Source organism: Sander lucioperca, chromosome 10, assembly GCF_008315115.2.
Source record: "Sander lucioperca isolate FBNREF2018 chromosome 10, SLUC_FBN_1.2, whole genome shotgun sequence".
In the NCBI taxonomy this organism is placed as follows: Eukaryota; Metazoa; Chordata; class Actinopteri; order Perciformes; family Percidae; genus Sander; species Sander lucioperca.
Genome location: NC_050182.1, coordinates 37,877,156 through 37,897,847, shown reverse-complemented (window position 1 = coordinate 37,897,847; position 20,692 = coordinate 37,877,156). Strand labels below are relative to the sequence as shown.

The window sequence follows — 20,692 nt, the reverse complement described above, 5'->3', positions numbered from 1 at the left end:
GATTCACATAGATAAAACTCAAACTGATGCATTATATTTTACAAGTCGTGCCCTTTAGTATTGTCTCGGGGACATGTGTATATCTGTTGTTGTTGTTGGCTTGTGTGTGTGAGTGTGTGTATAAGGGATAGAGAGGAAGACCCACACACACACACACACAAACACACACACAATAAGAGTGAATCATTCTCTCACTCTCACTATTCTCTGAAGCAGAGCTCTCTTGCAGCGTAGCCAGAGTTCGGTGGACACCACTCATGCATACAGTGCATGAAGTGGTGTGTGTGTGTGTGTGTGTGTGTGTGTGTGTGTGTGTGTGTGTGTGTGTGTGGAGGGGGGAACGAACGTTGATTTGGACCTGGCCAAGAGGAGAAACCACACAGAGGAATCAGGAAAATGAAGTGAGAGGGCAGACGAGACACCTTCTCCACAGGTTGAAGTCACAGTGGGTGAGTTATGAATTACAATGAGGTTGTCTAATTGAGTGCACATGGCAGGCTGCTTTTACCATCATTGTGTGGCAGCATACAACATTGAAGGATTTGTAGCAGGGAATCTCAAAGGCATGTTTACCTCTGTTCTTGTGCATAGAACAATATACACTTTTCAGCTGACTAAAACTACTACTAAAGACATGACAATCATAAAAAAATGGAGTAAATCTAAGTCTAAATCTCTGCTAATGGCTCCTAGAATGTGCAATGTTCATAGTATTACAGTCCACAGTATAATAATAATAATAATAATAGCATAATAATACGTGTATTTAATATAGAAGCTTTTACAGACAAAGTCACAAAGTGCTTCACAAGAGAAACATTGCAGTAAAAATAAATTGGAACCAGCAGAAAAAGGAATCAAATAATGGGAAAAAAAGAAATTACAAACATGAGACAAAAACTTAGTTTAACACTCCTGGTTTCCTCGGGTCAAATTTGACCAGTTTTCAAAGTTTCTGTATCAAATATGTTGGGTTTTCTTCAACCAAATTGCACTAAAATAACATGCACGGTTCCATACAATGCTCTTTGCAAGTAAAATGAAAGCTCAGATCTCTACTTTTATTGATTTGGGGTTTTATTCAAATTTATAACATTTGAAAAATGAAATGGTTTTTAAAACAGTATCCTGACTAAACGTGCAACATGTACCAGTCTGTGATCCACTCAACATCCTCTGATTTTTAACTGTTAGTCATAATAATTCATATTTTCTGCTTTTTTTAAAACTCATTAATTGGGTATAATTTCATAAAAATTAGGATTATTGTCCATGAATGTAAAACTAGAGTTAATAAGTAGGAATGAAGTTAGCTAACAAGATGTAACACAATCGGGAGATAATTTATACTTAATACTTTATTAAGAGGCAAAACAGACAGAGGACAACACAAGGGTTAAATAGGTGAGTCTTCAGTATGGAAGCATTTAAAAGACAATCTGCGTGTTAGACAGTGAGTAGTCTCATGTTGCCAGACCTTCCTCCACAGCGCTGCGGAGGAGGGTCTGGCTAGTTCACACAGCACTCCAGAATGGGAGAAAAACGTGCTCTGGTTTATTGGCATTTCTTTAAACCAATCACAATTGTCTTGGTCGGTGCTAAGCGCCGGATGGAGCCATGGTGCCTCAGCAAAATAGCCTCGGGAAGGAACTTGTTTTGGTAGAACGTGTACGTTCAAAAGTAGTTTTAGTCGTGCAACAGCAAACTCAGATTGGACAGATAGTCTAGCTAGCTGTCTGGATTTACCCTGCAGAGATCTGAGGAGCAGTTAACCATAGTCCTCATAAATCCACCTGAGTTTAGAACGCCAAAACAAAGGAAGCCCAAGGCAACGGATATCCAGCCGAAATGAGTGAAATCCGGCGGAGTTTCCATAGGCGACGGAGCAATCCCGGAAGTGGAAGGTCGTCAATGAGAGATATGGCCCTATTAGCACAACAACTTACAGATAAAACACAGATAAACTCATTGCGCACGGCTCCACCAATGGCACATACGTTATTACGTTACATGTCCTCATTTCCTACTTGAAAAAAAACAGCGGTTCACGTTTTATTCCTGAAATGCGTTATGAAGCAAAAGCTGCTGTCACATTTTAACCCTCCGAGGACAAAAGACGCACCGGCACGTCCAAACGATGTTTGACAAAACTCCCACTCAAAAAGCGATATCACAAAATTTCATTTCAGACATTTATTTACTATTTGAATCATATATAACCTAAGACTTTGGTAAACTCATTTCAAGCACCTCATAACACATTATAAGTTAAGGTTTGTTTTTTTTATAGAGATTTGAGGAATTTCAAAAAGCCAACATCAATGTTTCAGCCTTAGCGCCATATAGAGGGTTTTCACGACATGTCATCAGACGCGTCATCAGACCAGAAGTCGCCATATTGGAGGTACTCCGCATCACAACAAAGCACAGGCACTGAAGTAGATCCCGAACGGCGTCAAGGAAAATGGTTAATTATTGCCATGTTTTAGGTTGTACCAATAGGTCAGACCGAGAAAAACTTGGAATTTGGAATATTATCGACTTCCCAAAGTTATTAAAAACCAGGGAGAGGAATGCCAGAAGTTATCAGAGGAAAGGAGGCGCTTGTGGTTGGCAAAGCTCAACCAGGATCTACGAGGGACAAATCTGTCTTGTTCAGTCTTTGAAATGAAAAAAAAAAAAAAAACTATTGAGAGTCACTTGGCTACACCTTGAGTATCACAATGATATCATACAGTTAAGGTTAGGTTGATTAAAGACATTATTGAATTACTTACTTTGGTCTTCACAACACAACGGTCGTTAATGATGTTGGTACTGCGTCTCCCTCACCCATCCACACACCATCTGGTTATAAGCCTCCAAACTTTTGTAGGATTTAAGGTCTTCCGCTGTGTATGGCCTCGGCGAGAAAACCAGGTAGTTGACTATATCGGGATATGCAACTGAAGGAAGAATCACCGGGTCGCCATGGATCCAAGAAGAGGGAGCCAACTTGTAGGGATCTGCACCGCCAGTAAACTGTAATTTCTCAAAATATCGCGCCTTTTTTGTGGCCCAAGTCCTTCCATGCCTTTGCATCTTGGACGCGTTTTGATGAGCTTTTCTGTTGTTTAGACATAAAGTATTAAAGTATCCAAAGTGCACAATACTCCGTTTACTCCATTCAGTTGTTTACACCGAGTGCCTCCAATATGGCCGCGCATCCAGGTTACCGCCCAGAACGTGACGTCGGTGAAAACCCTCTATTATCTCCTTACACATTGCTCTGAGACATATTTGGGTCAAGCTGAGTTTGTTCTGAACATTTTCATATGACACACATGGGGATCAGTTATATGCAAATACCTTAACATGTTAAATTTAAGATGATATGTGAAAATGCCCTTAGACCTCAGAGGGTTTTAAGATATGGTGTGATCATTTACAACATGACATACGGTAGAATAACTGAAGTAGCGTCGGATTGATGCATTCATATAAACAGCCCCACCAAACTTTTTTTTTAAATTATTGGTAATGCTTTAGGCTACATTCACACTATCTCATGGGTTGTGGCAAAAAAGCCAGTCCTCCCATTCATCTGAATGTGAGTAAAATGTTTAGGCTGAAACATATATTGTATGGCAATCAATTCACTGGATTTTAATATGTCAAGAGAGAGAGAAAAGCTTGGCCAGACAGTAAAGATGTATAGCGCTGCGGATATTCATTGTCCTCTTTAATAAAAATGTGCCCATTTGTTTCTAAGATACCCTGTCATGGATTACAATGTCGGTGAGGGGGGAAATTCTAAATGGTTGGTTTTATTAGAGGAAAGGTCAGACGCTCCAGAATCTTCATGAATACCCACAGAAAAAGTCATGCAAATCTGGCCAGCACTTGTTGAAAACACTTCAGTCATATGGATATGCTGAGATAATGTTGCATACACGTTTGTCTTGAATGTTACCATGTACCATATCCATATGTTGTCAGTTTTACAGAGCAGGGTTGAGCCGGTATAGTGGAGAATAATGTGATTATCGGCATCAGTTTGAATGTGAGACGGATACATCCTATCTCCAGACACTACCACCATGATGATGATCATAACATGTAGGCTGATGGTTTAATCTAGGTTTTATGTGCAGGTTTGCACTTGTGTTTAATTGTGATGTGCGATGTCCTTATCTCCAAGACTGTATTGTCCAATCGGATACATTAAAGTAATCTTAACTTAAAAAAAAGAAGAAAAAAAAAAGAAGATTTATGTTTGTCTTATATATATATCTCAAAATATTGATTTGTGGCCTACATTTGCCACATTAGTCTTGATGGCTTTCTTTTTGCTATGCATGTAGTGATTTAAAGTAATGTCCCAGAAGAGGATGACAAGTTTCGTTTTCTAGTAAACTTATAGTTTTTGTGGTAGCGCTTGTTGTAGATACCGGGGAGCTCGCACTGTGTGGAGTTAGTCATTGTAAGGATAGGGCAACAAGACCCTGGGGCATCAAACAACTCCACAACACGGAGCAGACTTTGACGCACGACCCGGTTTTGGTGGCACCCGTGATCAATTTCAAATAGCAGAGGCGTACCCAGTTTTAATTCGAGTACCGACTCCGCTTATATGTGTTTCGGTGTACGCTGGTTTGAATTTAAAGCAAACCTTGTGTGATGTGGCACTCCTGTGTATAAGTGGGCAATGTAGTCATTTTAGGCTTAGCCTCTATGCTTAGCTTATAGCAAGTATTTGTCGTATAAACTACAATACCCATAGTTCATAGCTTACACGCGACTTCTGTTGACATCTGCCGCTAGGCCAGTCAGTTGACACGCGTATTACAGTTCATTCTACAAGACACTTTGGAAGGTAGTTTGCTATTGAAATATTATGTTTTACATTGCCAAACAGACTGCTATTTTTTTCGCATTTCGTTTGACAGTGACAGTTCTTAAGTGCTAAAGCTAACGGTACAGTAATACGACTGTGGAAGTGGCAGCCAGGCTGCCAAGCAAGCTAACATTAGCTAGCAACACAGACTCTACTAGCTAGCTACGTTAGTGAGCATCTTTAATTTTGTTATGTTTAAAGTTTGTAAAAGTGGCGTAAGAAAACGTATCGTTTATTACGTTACAATAATACAAGCAAGACAACACTGGCTCTGGCGTGTGCCCTAACGTTAACGTTAATCTTGAACTGCGCGGAGAGAATGACAGGTCGTTAAAAACAGCTGTCTTGATCACCTAATTCACCTAAAAAACAATGTTTTTTATAGATGATTTCGGGCCTTGGACGAATCGACAGTATCGAGTGTTCAATTCGGCGTACACCCTATCTACCAATACGTCGTTGTTTCGCTATTAATTTGACGTTTATTAACGTTACCGGTATCTCAGTTACTGTTCAGCCAACGCATTGGTGACGTTAGCAAGTTACTTCCTTACAGATAACGTTTCAGATATTACAGTCAAATATTTAACTGCTGTTAGGTGTTTGTGGGGTTTCATTGTATGCCGAATACACCAAAAGACCCCAACGATGTGTGACATCTGGTAATAATGTCCTACCTTACGTGTGTGACTCTGGTTTAGAAATGCAACTTTAAACTGACAGCTTTTCTGTATGGCGTTCAGCTGTATTTATATAGACACGTGCGGTACTATTGACAGGCTATGTCATGTAGAAACCATACTGCCACGAAAGTTATGTTCGCTATTTGTAACTGTCATTCTGTCTGTCATAGAATTAAGCCGGAGAACCAGTGTATGGATGAGAGCATCAGAGAAAGATGTCTCCTCCACGGCTCACAGGTGCACTGCGCTCCTTCTCCAATGTCAGCAAGAAGGAGGACTTTACTGAGCACCTCCATGATCTGAAGGTGAGGCCAGCTAATGGATAATTGGAAATTAGTATTGTCACAATAGAACGTTGACTATCAGTGCTTTCACAAAATATTTACACAGTGAGATTTTTGATCAATAATCATCAGTAATGTGGATACAATGACTAAGTAGGTAAAGACAAATACTAGAACAGCTAGAACAGTCTGGTAAGTTCAGAAAATGACATCACTTTACTGTAATGCAGCCTTTAAAACAAGGAAAAGACATATTCCTGGTTCCTTGATTTTCTGTTAATTTCCATATATATTCCTGGTAATTCCCATGGAAAGTTTCCACCTTGAATTTTGCAACTCTATTTCTTCAGAGTGCACTGGCCCCTTTAGCCCCCGGTGATGGTTAAGGATGGTGTATGTGGGATTGACGCAAAACACACCACAGTGTGTCCATGGCAGTGAAGGAACATGTCACCCAGTGCAATGGTGTGGCTCATTGATGTAATTGTTAATAGTTTTTTGGACAACAATGGAGCATGAAGACACAGAGGAAATGAGATATTTTAGGCTTTGGAGACACACACAAACCTATTAATAGGAGACGTTCATTGTTGGTAAAAAAAAAAAACATGAAATCAAGGAGAGGGTTAACCTTTGCTGCTACAGACTTCCTACTGTGGTCAGAAAGAACAGGGGAGACACTTTGTTTCTCTCACTATGCCTCTCTAGAGTCGCTACTCGCTCCGAAGCTAATCACCGTCACTCTCTCACTCGCTCTACCAAACACTCCCCACGCACACACACATGCTGGCCCTGCTATTCTCTTAAAGTAAATTTCAGGTCACTTACGTAGGCCACAGCAAAAGCTGTGCGTGGAGCCTCCGCAGAACCATAAATCACGCTTTAGGTATTGATATTGGGTGTTGAATGACGAGGTATTTTTGATACTCGATACTTTAGTCCAGAGTTTTTCAACGTTTTTTAAGCCAAGGACCCCTTAACTGAAAGAGAGACGGAGCAGGGACCCCCTACTATATATTTTGTATGAAATTGCATATTAAACTGGGCCTACAGTAAACTGTAGGGCAGCCTAAAGCCTTTATACATACCTTTTTAGTGCACAGAATACTAAGCTATTAAAATAATAATTGTTGGCATGTTTTAAAAAAAAAAAAAAAAAAATCATGTTTTATTGTTAAACATAGCTGTGGCACAGTGAATCCTTATTAACTGTATCTGTGGATGGCTACTTTGGTGACTACCTCACCTATAGGCCAGTAAGCCTATCATCAATGGGTTTATTTTTCACAAACAGGCTGATTTATATATTTATATTGCTAATAATGTAATGGTTTCATGGTAATTTTTTTTTTTAATTTTAATTTTTTGTTGTTGTTGTTAAAAAGGTTAAAAAAAATTAACAATAATAATAATGTTCGCGACCCACCCCCCACCTCCCTCGACAACAAGAGAAAGAGAGCTGCAAACAGGTGTCTACTCGCCTCCCCCTGCAGATTTTGAGTGAGTTTTGTGAATGCTCTGATTAATACATAAAAACAAATAATGCTTTGCTTTACGTTTTAGTTTTACTTTTAGCAGCTAGCCCCTAGCATTGTCAAATGTGCTCCAGGCTCTGTGGAGTTTTGATGCATTTGTGACTTTTTCTCTCTCCCTGACCACCTTCACACCCCATTCTGTGTCCATGAAATGTACCAAACTCACACAGTAACGTAGAAACCATTCCCCAGTCTAGAATATGTAATTTCATTTTTTTTTCTCCCCAACTATCTGCCGACCCCGAGAAATGAACTCGCGACCTCCTTGGGGGTCCCGACCCCCAGGTTGAGAACCACTGCTACAGAGGAGTACATGACACACGTAATTCGTATGGCTAATGGCACCTAGTAGCAGTATTAACACTTAAAATAAATATTAAGTAAATAAAATATCTGATGTTGGCCTTAAAAATATATCCAACACTAGAAATCTGCCAGATGTCGAGTGCAAAAACTCCTATTCTTAGATGCCTGCTGTGTATATAAAGCTCTGCTCATACTGTCAATACTGGATTTATTATCAGCTGCAGGGGATCATGAAAAGAGACTCTGCACACAGTTTTCTGATTTTATTTCCCTCTGAATCATTATTGGCATAACAACGCGACGCATTTTCCATCCAAAGCCAACAGTCTGCCGCCTCTATCAGCTGTCGACAAGTCACACACTGAAACTGAACACATGTTCAGAAGTTATTATTAATATTATTTTTGAGCTCGATAAACATTTGCGCTCTGCATTAAACCAGTCATAAACATACAGTTACAGAGTCAGCAGTCCTACCCTTCCTTACCTTACCTACCCAGTGGTTAAAGGAAGTTTTCGGATCAGATCCCTTGCTTAAGTAAAAGTACCAATCCGACAATATAAAACTACTCCGTTTTTTTTTCGTGCGATTAATTCACAAGTCAATTCATTTTTTCGGTCTGTTGTTTTTGTCGTGAGTACTTTCCCACAGAACGTGAATGTCGCGCGGCGATAAAGCAACGTAATTCTTTTCCGAAACTAGGTTGATTTTTCTGAGCTTTCGCACCGCCAATAAAGACATCAACCTATCACTTTGTGTTGTTTACTCATGGGGGTCATAATACAACAACGCGGAGGCTGCTGTCCGAACCATAGACTGTATGGGAAACTTTATTACTCCTTTCAACCTTGACAAAGACAGCATTTACCAGAGACACTATTTCCTTTCTTAAAAAGCCCTAGACAAATAACCTACACTGCGTACTGTTTACCAGAGGGAATTAAATTAAGAGGAAACTCAATAAATAGCTTAGAGTAGCTTTTCCTGCTTCGGCTTCCAGACCTTGGTTGGAAAGCACAGGGAGAAACGGGGCTGGAGCCTCCGGGGCTCCAGCAGCCGGGGAAACAGGACAGGACACCTCCACTGGTCCGGAGGAGCTCAAACTGCTGACTGAGGCATTTTAGGCCTTTATTTGTATAGGACAGCTTAGACTTGAAAGGGGAGAGAGAGGGGGGGGGATGACATGCAGCAAAGGGCCGCAGGTCTGAGTCGAACCCGCGGCTGCTGCGTCGAGGAGTAAACCTCTATATATGGGCGCCCGCTCTACCAGGTGAGCTAACCAGGCGCCCCTGGTATAAATAGTTTTGATGCGAAATATTCACAGGCGATTATTTCGCGTTTTCGTGTCGTTTATTCGTCACCACCCCGGTGTGTAATGGCCTTCATAATTAAAATTCCTGTTTTCAAGATCCCAAGTAAAAGTATTATTAGAAAAAATGTACTTAAGGTATTGAAGGTAAAAAGGTTTTACAGTCCAGTAGTTCCCAACCTAGGGGCCCGGCCAGGGAAATGTGGTGAGGTGATTAAGGGGAGAGGCTAGAAGAAAAATCGAAGCTCTGTTTTCATATATATATATTATATATATATATTTTTTTTACTTTTCTCTAATCTTATTTTTTTTGCTAATATTGGATATTTTTAACAGTTATTGGGGAAATATGTCTTTGGTGGAACTGTTTACAACTCTGAGACACCGGAAACGTGCAAGGATCCCCAGCCAAATAGTCACAAGACAAAAAGTTTGGAAAGCACTGGTTTATCTTAATAATACGTTGTATTCTATAAGCTTATCATGTCTGTTTTTTTTTTCGACCGCTGACCTTACCTGCACAGTCGCGTACGACTACCTGCACAATGTATAATTAAACTAGATACAACTAGTTATAAACTCTGCGTTTGTAGGGATGTTTCCTTCTTGGGATATGGAACATTACTTTTTTGTCTTTTGCCATCAAAATATCCTTCTTTTTCCTTCTTATCCTCGTCTTTTCACTCCATGTCAGTGATTTGTTTGTTTAAAGCTTTATTCAGCCATACACCTCTAGCTGGCTCACCTCCAGTTAAATAATCTCAGCAGAAAAACTGCTTCTCTAGGGAAAAGATGGCTGAAGTCACTCTGAGATTATCTCTCAGCTTGTGTTAAAATGCTTAGTTTTAGAAGACATGGAGATGCAGATTATAATGGAGTCACTGGGTCAATCCTTCTCCTGACCTCAGAGCATGAACTGATTTAATACCTCACTGCTCTAATGATAGAAGTTAAAAAAAAAAAAAAAAGAAAGAAAAAAAAATATATCTCATTAACACACTTTTCTACAGAACTACTAAGGGAAACTTGTAACTACAATATGAAAAGCACATTATCAAAAATAGCATCATTTTGGTATCAGTACCAAAAGTCACTTGTCGTAAAGGCACTTTCAAATGATTCCCAGGCCTAGTTCTGATAGTGAGGTGAATCTGTTGACTTGCTCATTGTTGGGTGTTTGCTGAAAAGTAAATAAATAAATTGTCTTTTTGGGAGGTAATTATTACTAGAAAATGTCAAAATGATTAGCGATTGTGCAACATGACTCCATTTATCTATGAATGGATAACACTTGATAGAAAATATTCAGTGTCAAAGAAATTCTGTGGCTGATTTCTGGAGGACTTTGTGGTTTATTGTAATGCATACAGGAACATACAGTAACTGCGATAATACTAACTAAACATCTCTCCTTTGAAGTTGTTTGAATTAAATTCATACATTAACACAAATCAAATGAGACCCAGCTTCTATTTCTTGGAGCCCCTAATGATTCACACCCATCAGGGTGCCTCTGGGTTTTGTTGTGATTAATCCTGCCCAAAATGTCTGTTCTGAGAGGAAAAATTCTCCAAATTCTATAGGGGTACATAAGGACCACTTCAACAATTTTACACATTAAGGTCAGTGTACTGATCTTGGAGAGTACTACTCAGGCTATAAAGACGGTTGTATAATGTCTTCTGTTGCTCTGGAGCTTTGTCATGTCAGAGAAAATAACCTTGATGATGTCACCAGGGTTATTTTCTATGACAAATCTCTAACTGAAAGCCACAAGGGTGTAGAGTTTGAAATTCTTCAGCGTTTACCAGGTATTGAGGATCTAACAACGGTATAGTCTAAATCGACGACGATTCATTTAGGGGATTATTCCGGTGTCGCCGGAAGATCCGCCTGATGTCCCTCATTTTCGGCTGGATGTCCCTAACTCTTTCTTTTCTTTCTTTCCGTGCTCTGGAGGAAGGTCCGGCAATGCGAGACCTAACAAAAAGATGCTATTTAGTTGCAATATGGAAAAGTATCCAGCATTTTTTTAAGTCTGGAGCTTCAGTTTGAATTATGGTATGAACATGTTGAAAATGAACTGGTGATGTGCCTTGTCCTTATAAATAAATAAATCAATAAATAAATAAATGATTGAATTAATTGATTGGGATAAACAAAAACCTCTGGTATGGTTCTTCAGTTTTATCAAAATGACTCATAAGAATCAATTTGGGTTCAATACATGCCACAGAAAGAATGCATTGGTTGTCTTAATTAATTTTACAGCAAATATCTAAGATGAACTACACTCGTTCAGTGACTGACTGAACTGCACCATGTCCTGCTTTGACAAGCTATTTGCACAATACATGTCGGGGTACATTGGTCTTATCCAAGGCTATGTGTACATTTAGAAATAGATGTGATTATAAAAGCAGTTTAAGTGCTACTTTTGAAATGTAATTGTATTTCTCCCTGTGGCTCATGTTAGACCAAACGACTAAAGAGACGGGAGCTGTTTGCCAGAGAGGGTCTGACGTGGCAAAAGATTGTCCATTTCTGCTCTGAGGATCAGGACAAAGCTAAACGGCAAGCTGCCAATCAGGAACTGAAGAGCCTCCTCCTTGCAGCCAAAGAAATTGGTAATTAACTCCTCAGCCTCAAATGCTTTTGTAACACTGATAAAACACAGTTAAAAATAACAGCATGCCGTTTACTGTGTTTAGACTTCAGACTTTAGTGATTATGATACTAACTAGCGGCTGAAATGATCATGTTATTGTTTTGTGCCTTTGGTAGATCGAGATTAGAAATCTTTGTTTGTTTATTAAGGTCCCCATTTGCATCTGTTTGTCTTAAACAGAAGCTACTCTTCCTGGGGTCTCTCTTATTTCATGAGAATATTATATAAACTTACATACATCCATAACATTCATACTCCCAGTACATCATAAAAACAGCAAAAACATATATCAAGGGTAGAGCACATAACAAAAGTAAACACAATACATCAGACAACACTCAACACAAGCCCAAAACCTGTCTAAGCTGGTCACATACCCCTTAGCGGCAGCCATCACTCGATCCCTGTCCTGTAGAGAATGAAATCTTATAAGGACCGGTCGCGGAGGGGACTCCTCATCCGTCCGAAATGGCCCTGGTCGATACACGCGCTGTAGCTCATTGTCAGCTAGCCTCACTCCCAGAACGTCATCAATGAGCTGACGAGTTAGCTCCCTCAAATGTTCACCCTCATTTTCCTTTAATCCAACCAGCTGCAAATACAGTTGTCTGTCCTTATTTTCTGCATTTTGCATTCTCCAACTCCTCACAATGCTTTGCTCTTTTCTGTAATTCAGGGGCCAGCCTGGTATTTTCAGTTTCCAAGTCCATAATTTGACCGTCTGCCTCATCCAGTCTTCCATATATGGCTGTAAAGTGCCCATATTATTCTCATTTTCAGGTTCATAATTGTACACTGCTCAAAAAAATAAAGGGAACACTTAAACAACACAATGTAACTCCAAGTCAATCACACTTCTGTGAAATCAAACTGTCCACTTAGGAAGCAACACTGATTGACAATCAATTTCACATGCTGTTGTGCAAATGAAATAGACAACAGGTGGAAATTATAGGCAGTTAGCAAGACACCTCCAATAAAGGAGTGGTTCTGCAGGTGGTGACCACAGACCACTTCTCAGTTCCTGGCTGATGTTTTGGTCACTTTTGAATGCTGGCGGTGCTTTCACTCTAGTGGTAGCATGAGACGGAGTCTACAACCCACACAAGTGGCTCAGGTAGTGCAGCTCATCCAGGATGGCACATCAATGCGAGCTGTGGCAAGAAGGTTTGCTGTGTCTGTCAGCGTAGTGTCATAGCATGGAGACGCTACCAGGAGACAGGCCAGTACATCAGGAGACGTGGAGGAGGCCGAAGGAGGGCAACAACCCAGCAGCAGGACCGCTACCTCCGCCTTTGTGCAAGGAGGAGCAGGAGGAGCACTGCCAGAGCCCTGCAAAATGACCTCCAGCAGGCCACAAATGTGCATGTGTCTGCTCAAACGGTCAGAAACAGTCTCCATGAGGGTGGTATGAGGGCCCGACATCCACATACAACACACTTACAGCCCAACACCGTGCAGGACGTTTGGCATTTGCCAGAGAACACCAAGATTGGCAAATTCACCACTGGCACCCTGTGCTCTTCACACTCTTCAAGCAGGTTCACACTGAGCACATGTGACAGACGTGACAGAGTCTGGAGACGCCGTGGAGAACGTTCTGCTGCCTGCAACATCCTCCAGCATGACCGTTTGGCGGTGGGTCAGTAATGGTGTGGGGTGGCATTTCTTTGGGGGGCCGCACAGCCCTCCATGTGCTCGCCAGAGGTATCCTGACTGACATTAGGTACCGAGATGAGATCCTCAGACCCCTTGTGAGACCATATGCTGGTGCGGTTGGCTCTGGGTTCCTCCTAATGCAAGACAATGCTAGACCTCATGTGGCTGGAATGTGTCAGCAGTTCCTGCAAGAGGAAGGCATTGATGCTATGGACTGGCCCGCCCGTTCCCCAGACCTGAATCCAATTGAGCACATCTGGGACATCATGTCTTGCTCCATCCACCGACGCCACATTGCAACACAGACTGTCCAGGAGTTGGCGGATGCTTTAGTCCAGGTCTGGGAGGAGATCCCTCAGGAGATCATCCGCCACCCCATCAGGAGCATGCCCAGGCATTGTAGGGAGGTCATACAGGCACGTGGAGGCCACACACACTACTGAGCCTCATTTTGACTTGTTTTAAGGACATTACATCAAAGTTGGATCAGCCTGTAGTGTGGTTTTCCACTTTAATTTTGAGTGTGACTCCAAATCCAGACCTCCATGGGTTGATAAATTTGATTTCCATTGATAATTTTTGTGTGATTTTGTTGTCAGCACATTCAACTATGTAAAGAAAAAAGTATTTAATAAGATTATTTCATTCATTCAGATCTAGGATGTGTTATTTTAGTGTTCCCTTTATTTTTTTGAGCAGTGTATTTTGAGGTTGTACCAGAATAGGTTTACATGGTTTAATTTTCAAAAAACACCATATTGTTGTTTTTTTTGCTGCAGCTCCTCTTTTCACCCTGTGTGTTGAGCTCTCTGTTTTAGCTACAGAGTGAGACATCGCACTTCTATCCCATCTTTGTTGGGAGTTGCACATGCGCAGTAGCTAGGTAAGGATCACATCAGATAGCCGTTTGTTTCTACAACTTCAGTCAATACAAGGCAGGATTAGCCGGGAGACTTCTTCTAAATGAGGGCGCACTTCCAACTTTGCGTGGTTTATTATGGTGAACTAGTGTGTGTTGTAGCTCCATTGAGAACGAGCTAGCATGCTAGCGCTAACATGCTAGCGCTAGCATGCTGCGGTTAGCCACCTCGTCTTGGCTACTGACGTAGAAAGCCGTGCAGATTTTGAACAGCTCACCCGGAGACAGAAGGCAGAAGACATTCAGAAACCCTCACCCTCTCACTCAAAACAGCATGGATGTTTTTTTTTCCAAGTTTGTATGCGTGTGGAAGCAACAGAGACACAAAATAACACCCCAAATCCCAGAAAAAGTGATTTTTTTCATAATATGGGAACTTTAATGTCCATGCTAGTTTTAGCTTGTACTCTCTTAACTTGGGAAACATCCTCTTGTAGCTCTTTAAGTATACCACTAACCTGAGAATCTCATGCATTGTTTTCTCCAAAGCAGCCGGAAGTCCGGCTATAGCATCTGTTGCAAGACTGGGAACACTGGCTGAATTGGATCCTGTCTTGGATGTAGTGCCACTAGCCATGCTAGCATAGTTTATTCCTTGCTTAGCTGATCTACTCTTCGACGTATTTGCCATGAGGGGAGGGAAAAGACGCGGAATAGACACTCGCACTCGCACACACTTGTGCTGTGTGTGCGATACTGTGTGATACTACACTTTACAATTCGTAGTAACTTAAAATATAGGCTTTAATTATCGAATATACATGAAAATAGGAGAATTTTAATCGGGAGGAAAGTTCTAGGCAACCATCTCCCTCAGCGGTCTCAAGTGACTCCGTAAACTATTTTTATTATACAAATAAGAAACATTTCAAACACTCCTGTATTAACAGTGAATGCACACTGACCAAACATTAGGCTAAACAAAAGGCTATAAAAACTGAAAAGCATCTCCTATGCTATGAAATTGAAAAAAAACTAAATACATAGAATAATAAAAAAATAAAACTTGTGCATTAGGAGGAGTGTTTCACTTAGTTCCACCTTGGCTATTTTCCAATGTAAATGCAAATTGCTTTAGTAATTATTTTATCGCGTTTTGCTTTTCTGCTCTAAAGGCTGCTAGAAAACAGCGGGAATAAGGAGTTAGGCTGAAGTTAGTTTTTTTCCTCGTCTCGGTGTTTGATGCATCAGGTGATGCACGCTGAGCTCAGCATAAGAATTTCTCAAAAATTCCGGGCTGAACATGCACTTGTGAACTTTGGTTCCGCATTCCGTGCATCAATCTAAATACCGTGTATTCTGCTACGGCTGTGCGCACCGAACCGAGAACCCTGAACCTTGACCCCCGTACCGTGGCGCTTCAGGACAAATACACATACCATTACAGCCCTATGTCGAATGTTTTTCTCTTACCATCGATAACTCCTCAGTTTCCTCCTCCCCTCAGGTCAAGAGTTTGGGTGTCATCTTTGACAGCACACTTTCAAGCTCACCTTAAAAATGTCACTCGGTCTGCACATTTTCATTTACGAAACATCGATCGTCTTCGTCCGTCTCTCACACCCACTGGTACAGCCATTCTTGTTCACACCTTAATTACAGGGTTTTGGCGGGGTCTTAAAAAGTCAAAAATTTCAAAATCAAAATTTTAGGCCTTAAAAAGTCTAAAATTTGCTGAAGTGTTCTGTGTTCTAGGTTTTAAATAATTTTAAACAGGGCTTTTTCTACATCCATGCAACGCTACCTCTAATGCTCTTTTTTTTAATTCCGCGATGTTGTAGTTCTTTCTTTTGTAGTCCAAATAAAATTTCACTGTATTACGACTACAAATGAGACCAACATGCTACTTATATTGCAGTCAATCAGCTTTTGTGTTATTGGCGGGAGTCTCTTTCGGATTGTACCACGGACATAGAACTGATTTTACTCTTTAGTGATACTTGGCTGTGATAAAGGTCTTAAATTTCATTAATAATGGTCTTAAAAAGGTCTTAAAAAGTCTTAAATTTGACTTGGTGAAACATGCAGAAACTCTGTACTCTGTAACTCTCTTCTCTTTGGTCTTCCTCTCAAACATATACATAAACTTCAAGTGGTTCAGAACTCTGCTGCTCGTATCATCACCGGAACATCTCCTTTTAGTCACATCACTCCTGTTCTTCAGCAGCTTCATTGGATCAAAACACCGCATTGATTTTAAGATTCTTCTTCTCACCTTCAAGTCCATTCACAACCTCGCTCCTCTGTATCTCACTGACCTCCTTCACATCAACACACCCACTCGTACTCCAAGGTCTTCTTCATCTATTCACCTCACTACTACACCTCCTGCCCGTTTGACCACCATGGGGTTTAGAGCCTTCAGCATCTCTGCCCCTCGCCTCTGGAATTCCCTTCCACCAGACATTGGCAACATTAACTCGCTTTCCCTTTTCAAAACCCGCTTGAAAACATCTTTTCACACTGGCCTATCCAAAAGCATAACCACTCATCTGTATTTAGTAATGTTCTGTTTGTTTTTACTATTATTATTACTATTTTATTGTCTTGTAAGGTGACCCTTGAGTGTCCAGAAAGGTGCCCATAAATAAAATTTATTAGGGCCCGAGCGCCGACAGCGGCGAAGGCCCTATTGAAACTGAAGGAATTATTATTTTCCCGGCAAATTAATTGCCTTTTTGAGGGGCTTAACATACTCGGGAATAGGCGCACAAAAATGGCTCGCTTGCGCCCCCTATAAAGTAAAAAAAATTGAGCCCCTGCATTACGTTTAACGACTTGAACGAAACTTGGCACACATATGTAGCATGTCAAGACGTACAAGAAATGTCATTGGAGCCATACCCTAAACTCAACAGGAAGTCCGCCATTTTTAATTGAAAGTTCGAAATTAGTGTGATTTTGGCCATTTCCACATGTCGTACTAACAAACAAACAACAAGTCTCCATCTCCAACAAACTCCTCCTAGAGATTTCATTCGATCAACTTCAAATTTGGTCTGTGCCATCTTAAGACGTTAAAGATGAAAAGTTATTAAAAGAAAAACTTTTCGTCATAGGGCATGGCCGTGGCGGGGCGGCCATTTTGTGCGTTTCGCCATCGAAACAGGAAGTGGGTGTAACTCGAGTGTACATTGTCCAATTGGCTCAAAACTTTTCAGGATTCATAAGAGTCCAACCCTGATGACACCTACAGGCCGATATTAGCTCAAAGTCATAGCGCCCCCTAGTGGCAACAGGAAGGAGACCTAAAAGTCAAGGTGCTATACTTTAACAAACTCCTCCTAGAGATTTCATCCTATGGACTTCAAATTTGGTCTGTAGCATCTCAACACCTTAAAGATGAAAAGTTATTAAAAGAAAAACCTTTCGTCAAACGATGTGGGTGTGGCGTGGCGGCCATTTTGAGCAATTATCGATGAACGAAGTTGTTGTAACTTTAGTGTACAAAAGTTTTTTTAGGTTTGACAAGGGTCCAGGCCTGAAAACAACTACAGGCCAAAATTGACTTTTGGTCATAGCGCCCCCTGCTGGCAACAGGAAATCAGCCTTATATGACAAACATCATTCGATTTACATGAAACTTATAATGTGTGGTCTACATGTGATACTGAGCCGCCCCCTATACTTTAACCACGCCCACTTACTCAGGCCACGCCATTTTCATAACTGGTGACCCATTTAAGGTAGAGTCTTGTGTGAGGTATCATTGAACTCAGCAGAGAGTTTCTTTTTGATTGGTGATGGTTTGACCCGCCCCCTATGCTGTAGCCACGCCCCTTTTTATAACTTATGACCCGTTTGATGTAGACCCTTGTGTGAGGTATCATTGAACCCAGCAGAGTTCCTTATTCATTGGTGATGGTTTGGCCCGCCCCCCTATGCTTAAGCCACCCCTCTTTCATAACTGGTGACCCATTTAAGGTAGTCTTATGTGAGGTATCAATGAACTCAGCAGAGACTTCATTTTTTATTGGTAAAGGTTTGCCCCGACCCCTATGCTTTGGCCACGCCCCCTTTCACAGCTAATGAACTGTATGACGTAGAGTCTAGTGTGAGGTATCATTGAACTCAGCAGGGAGTTCCCTTTTCATTGGTGACGATTTGCAGTTTCTGAGTGCCGCGCAAATGCACGGTCGCAAGGAGCGAGCGAGTCCAGGAACAATGCAGAGATATTTGGGGTTGTTTTTCTGAAGTATCATCTCATTTAAAAATGCTCTCCAACAAATGAAAATATACTAGGTTTACTCCAGAGACAGGCGTTTGACAGCATGCTCTATATTATGTAATCCTCCCTCTATGACTTCAAGTGTTAGCTGAACTGAGTCAATTGTTGAGCTCTCTCATGAAAGCCTGTCATGATTTTCATTTAGTTTGCTTTTCTCTCCGTTTATGGCGGCATATTTTCTACTCGCACGTCAGTCAAGAGTAACAGTATTTGTTGTTGCGATGCTCCACCAATGCTTTAAGTGTTGAACCTGCCCTCAGACATTGTGGCTGGATCCAAATAAAAAGCTACTCTCAAGCCAACTGTGGAGAGGATAAAAGCAGCCATTCTGTTCTGCTACGTGCAGCAACCAGTCTGATGCTTTTAGACGATTTTAATTGGTTTAAATCCCTTTCATCTGTTTTCGCTTTCCTCTGCCTCTCCAACCTTCTTCCCTCTATTCTCCCTCTGTCTTGCTGACATTTTTTCCTTTTAATTGGACAATTACTCTGTATCCTTTAATGTTAAGTGCAGTTCTGGTTAAGCATGAATTGTTTGGAATATTATTTAAATAAAGTGGAGGGATGTTAAACAGTGAGCTCATGGTTTAGCCTTAGCCTCTGCTCAGATGAACGGCTGCTGATTCTTTAGAATAGTGCACAGCTCAGATTTAATGGCCATACAAAACTCGTTCTAATATATGTATGTATGTATATATATATATATGTATGTGTGTATATATATATGTGTGTGTGTATATATATATATATATATATATATATATATATATATATATATATATATATATATATATGTATATGTGTGTGTGTGTGTGTGTATATATATATATATATATATATCCATCTCCATCCATCCATCCATCTTCTTCCGCTTATCCGGTAACGGGTCGCGGGGGTAGCAGCTCCAGCAGGGGACCCCAAACTTCCCTTTCCCGAGCCACATTAACCAGCTCCGACTGGGGGATCCCGAGGCGTTCCCAGGCCAGGTTGGAGATATAATCCCTCCACCTAGTCCTGGGTCTTCCCCGAGGCCTCCTCCCAGCTGGACGTGCCTGGAAAACCTCCCTAGGGAGGCGCCCAGGGGGCATCCTTACCAGATGCCCGAACCACCTCAACTGGCTCCTTTCGACGCGAAGGAGCAGCGGCTCTACTCCGAGCTCCTCACGGATGACTGAGCTTCTCACCCTATCTCTAAGGGAGACGCCAGCCACCCTCCTGAGGAAACCCATTTCGGCCGCTTGTACCCTGGATCTCGTTCTTTCGGTCATGACCCAGCCTTCATGACCATAGGTGAGGGTAGGAACGAAAACTGACCGGTAGATTGAGAGCTTTGCCTTCTGGCTCAGCTTTCTTTTCGTCACAACGGTGCGATAAATTGAGTGTAATACCGCACCCGCTGCGCCGATTCTCCGACCAATCTCCCGCTCCATTGTTCCCTCACTCGCGAACAAGACTCCAAGGTACTTAAACTCCTTCACTTGGGGTAAAGACTCATTCCCTACCTGGAGAAGGCACTCCATCGGTTTCCTGCTGAGAACCATGGCCTCAGATTTAGAGGTGCTGATCCTCATCCCAGCCGCTTCACACTCGGCTGCGAACCGATCCAGTGAGTGCTGAAGGTCACAGGCCGACGATGCCATCAGGACCACATCATCTGCAAAAAGCAGCGATGAGATCCCCAGCTCACCAAACTGCAACCCCTCTCCACCCCGACTACGCCTCGATATCCTGTCCATAAATACTACAAACAGGATTGGTGACAAAGCGCAGCCCTGGCGGAGGCCAACTCTCACCTGAAACGAGTCCGACTTACTGCCGAGAACCCGGACACAGCTCTCGCTTTGGTCGTACAGAGATTGGATGGCCCTGAGAAGGGACCCCCTCACCCCGTACTCCCGCAGCACCTCCCACAGTGTCTCCCGGGGGACCCGGTCATACGCCTTCTCCAGATCCACAAAGCACATGTAGACCGGTTGGGCATACTCCCAGGCTCCCTCCAGGATCCTTGCGAGAGTAAAGATCTGGTCCATTGTTCCACGACCAGGACGGAATCCGCATTGTTCCTCTTCAACCTGAGGTTCGACTATCGACCGAACCCTCCTTTCCAGCACCTTGGAGTAGACTTTACCGGGGAGGCTGAGAAGTGTGATACCCCTGTAATTGGCACACACCCTCTGGTCCCCCTTTTTGAAAAGGGGAACCACCACCCCGGTCTGCCACTCCTT

The 20,692-nt window shown here is 41.8% G+C and overlaps 1 protein-coding gene across 3 annotated transcripts in view; it reads left to right on the top strand.

Annotated features, from left to right (window-relative positions):
• The first annotated feature begins 351 nt into the window (after positions 1-351).
• ascc3 (activating signal cointegrator 1 complex subunit 3) overlaps positions 352-20,692 on the top strand; it is a 208,505-nt gene continuing 188,164 nt past the window's right edge. Inside the window, exons 1-3 of one of the 3 annotated variants that reach the window (XM_031278220.2) lie at positions 352-449; positions 5,730-5,864; positions 11,471-11,621. In XM_031278220.2, the coding sequence (XP_031134080.1) occupies positions 5,775-5,864; positions 11,471-11,621 (241 nt within the window). In that variant the 5' untranslated portion in view covers positions 352-449; positions 5,730-5,774. Of the gene's footprint in view, positions 450-4,750; positions 4,856-5,518; positions 5,539-5,729; positions 5,865-11,470; positions 11,622-20,692 lie in introns of those variants that run through there. The other 2 variants (XM_031278219.2, XM_031278221.2) reach the window with 2 other exon arrangements.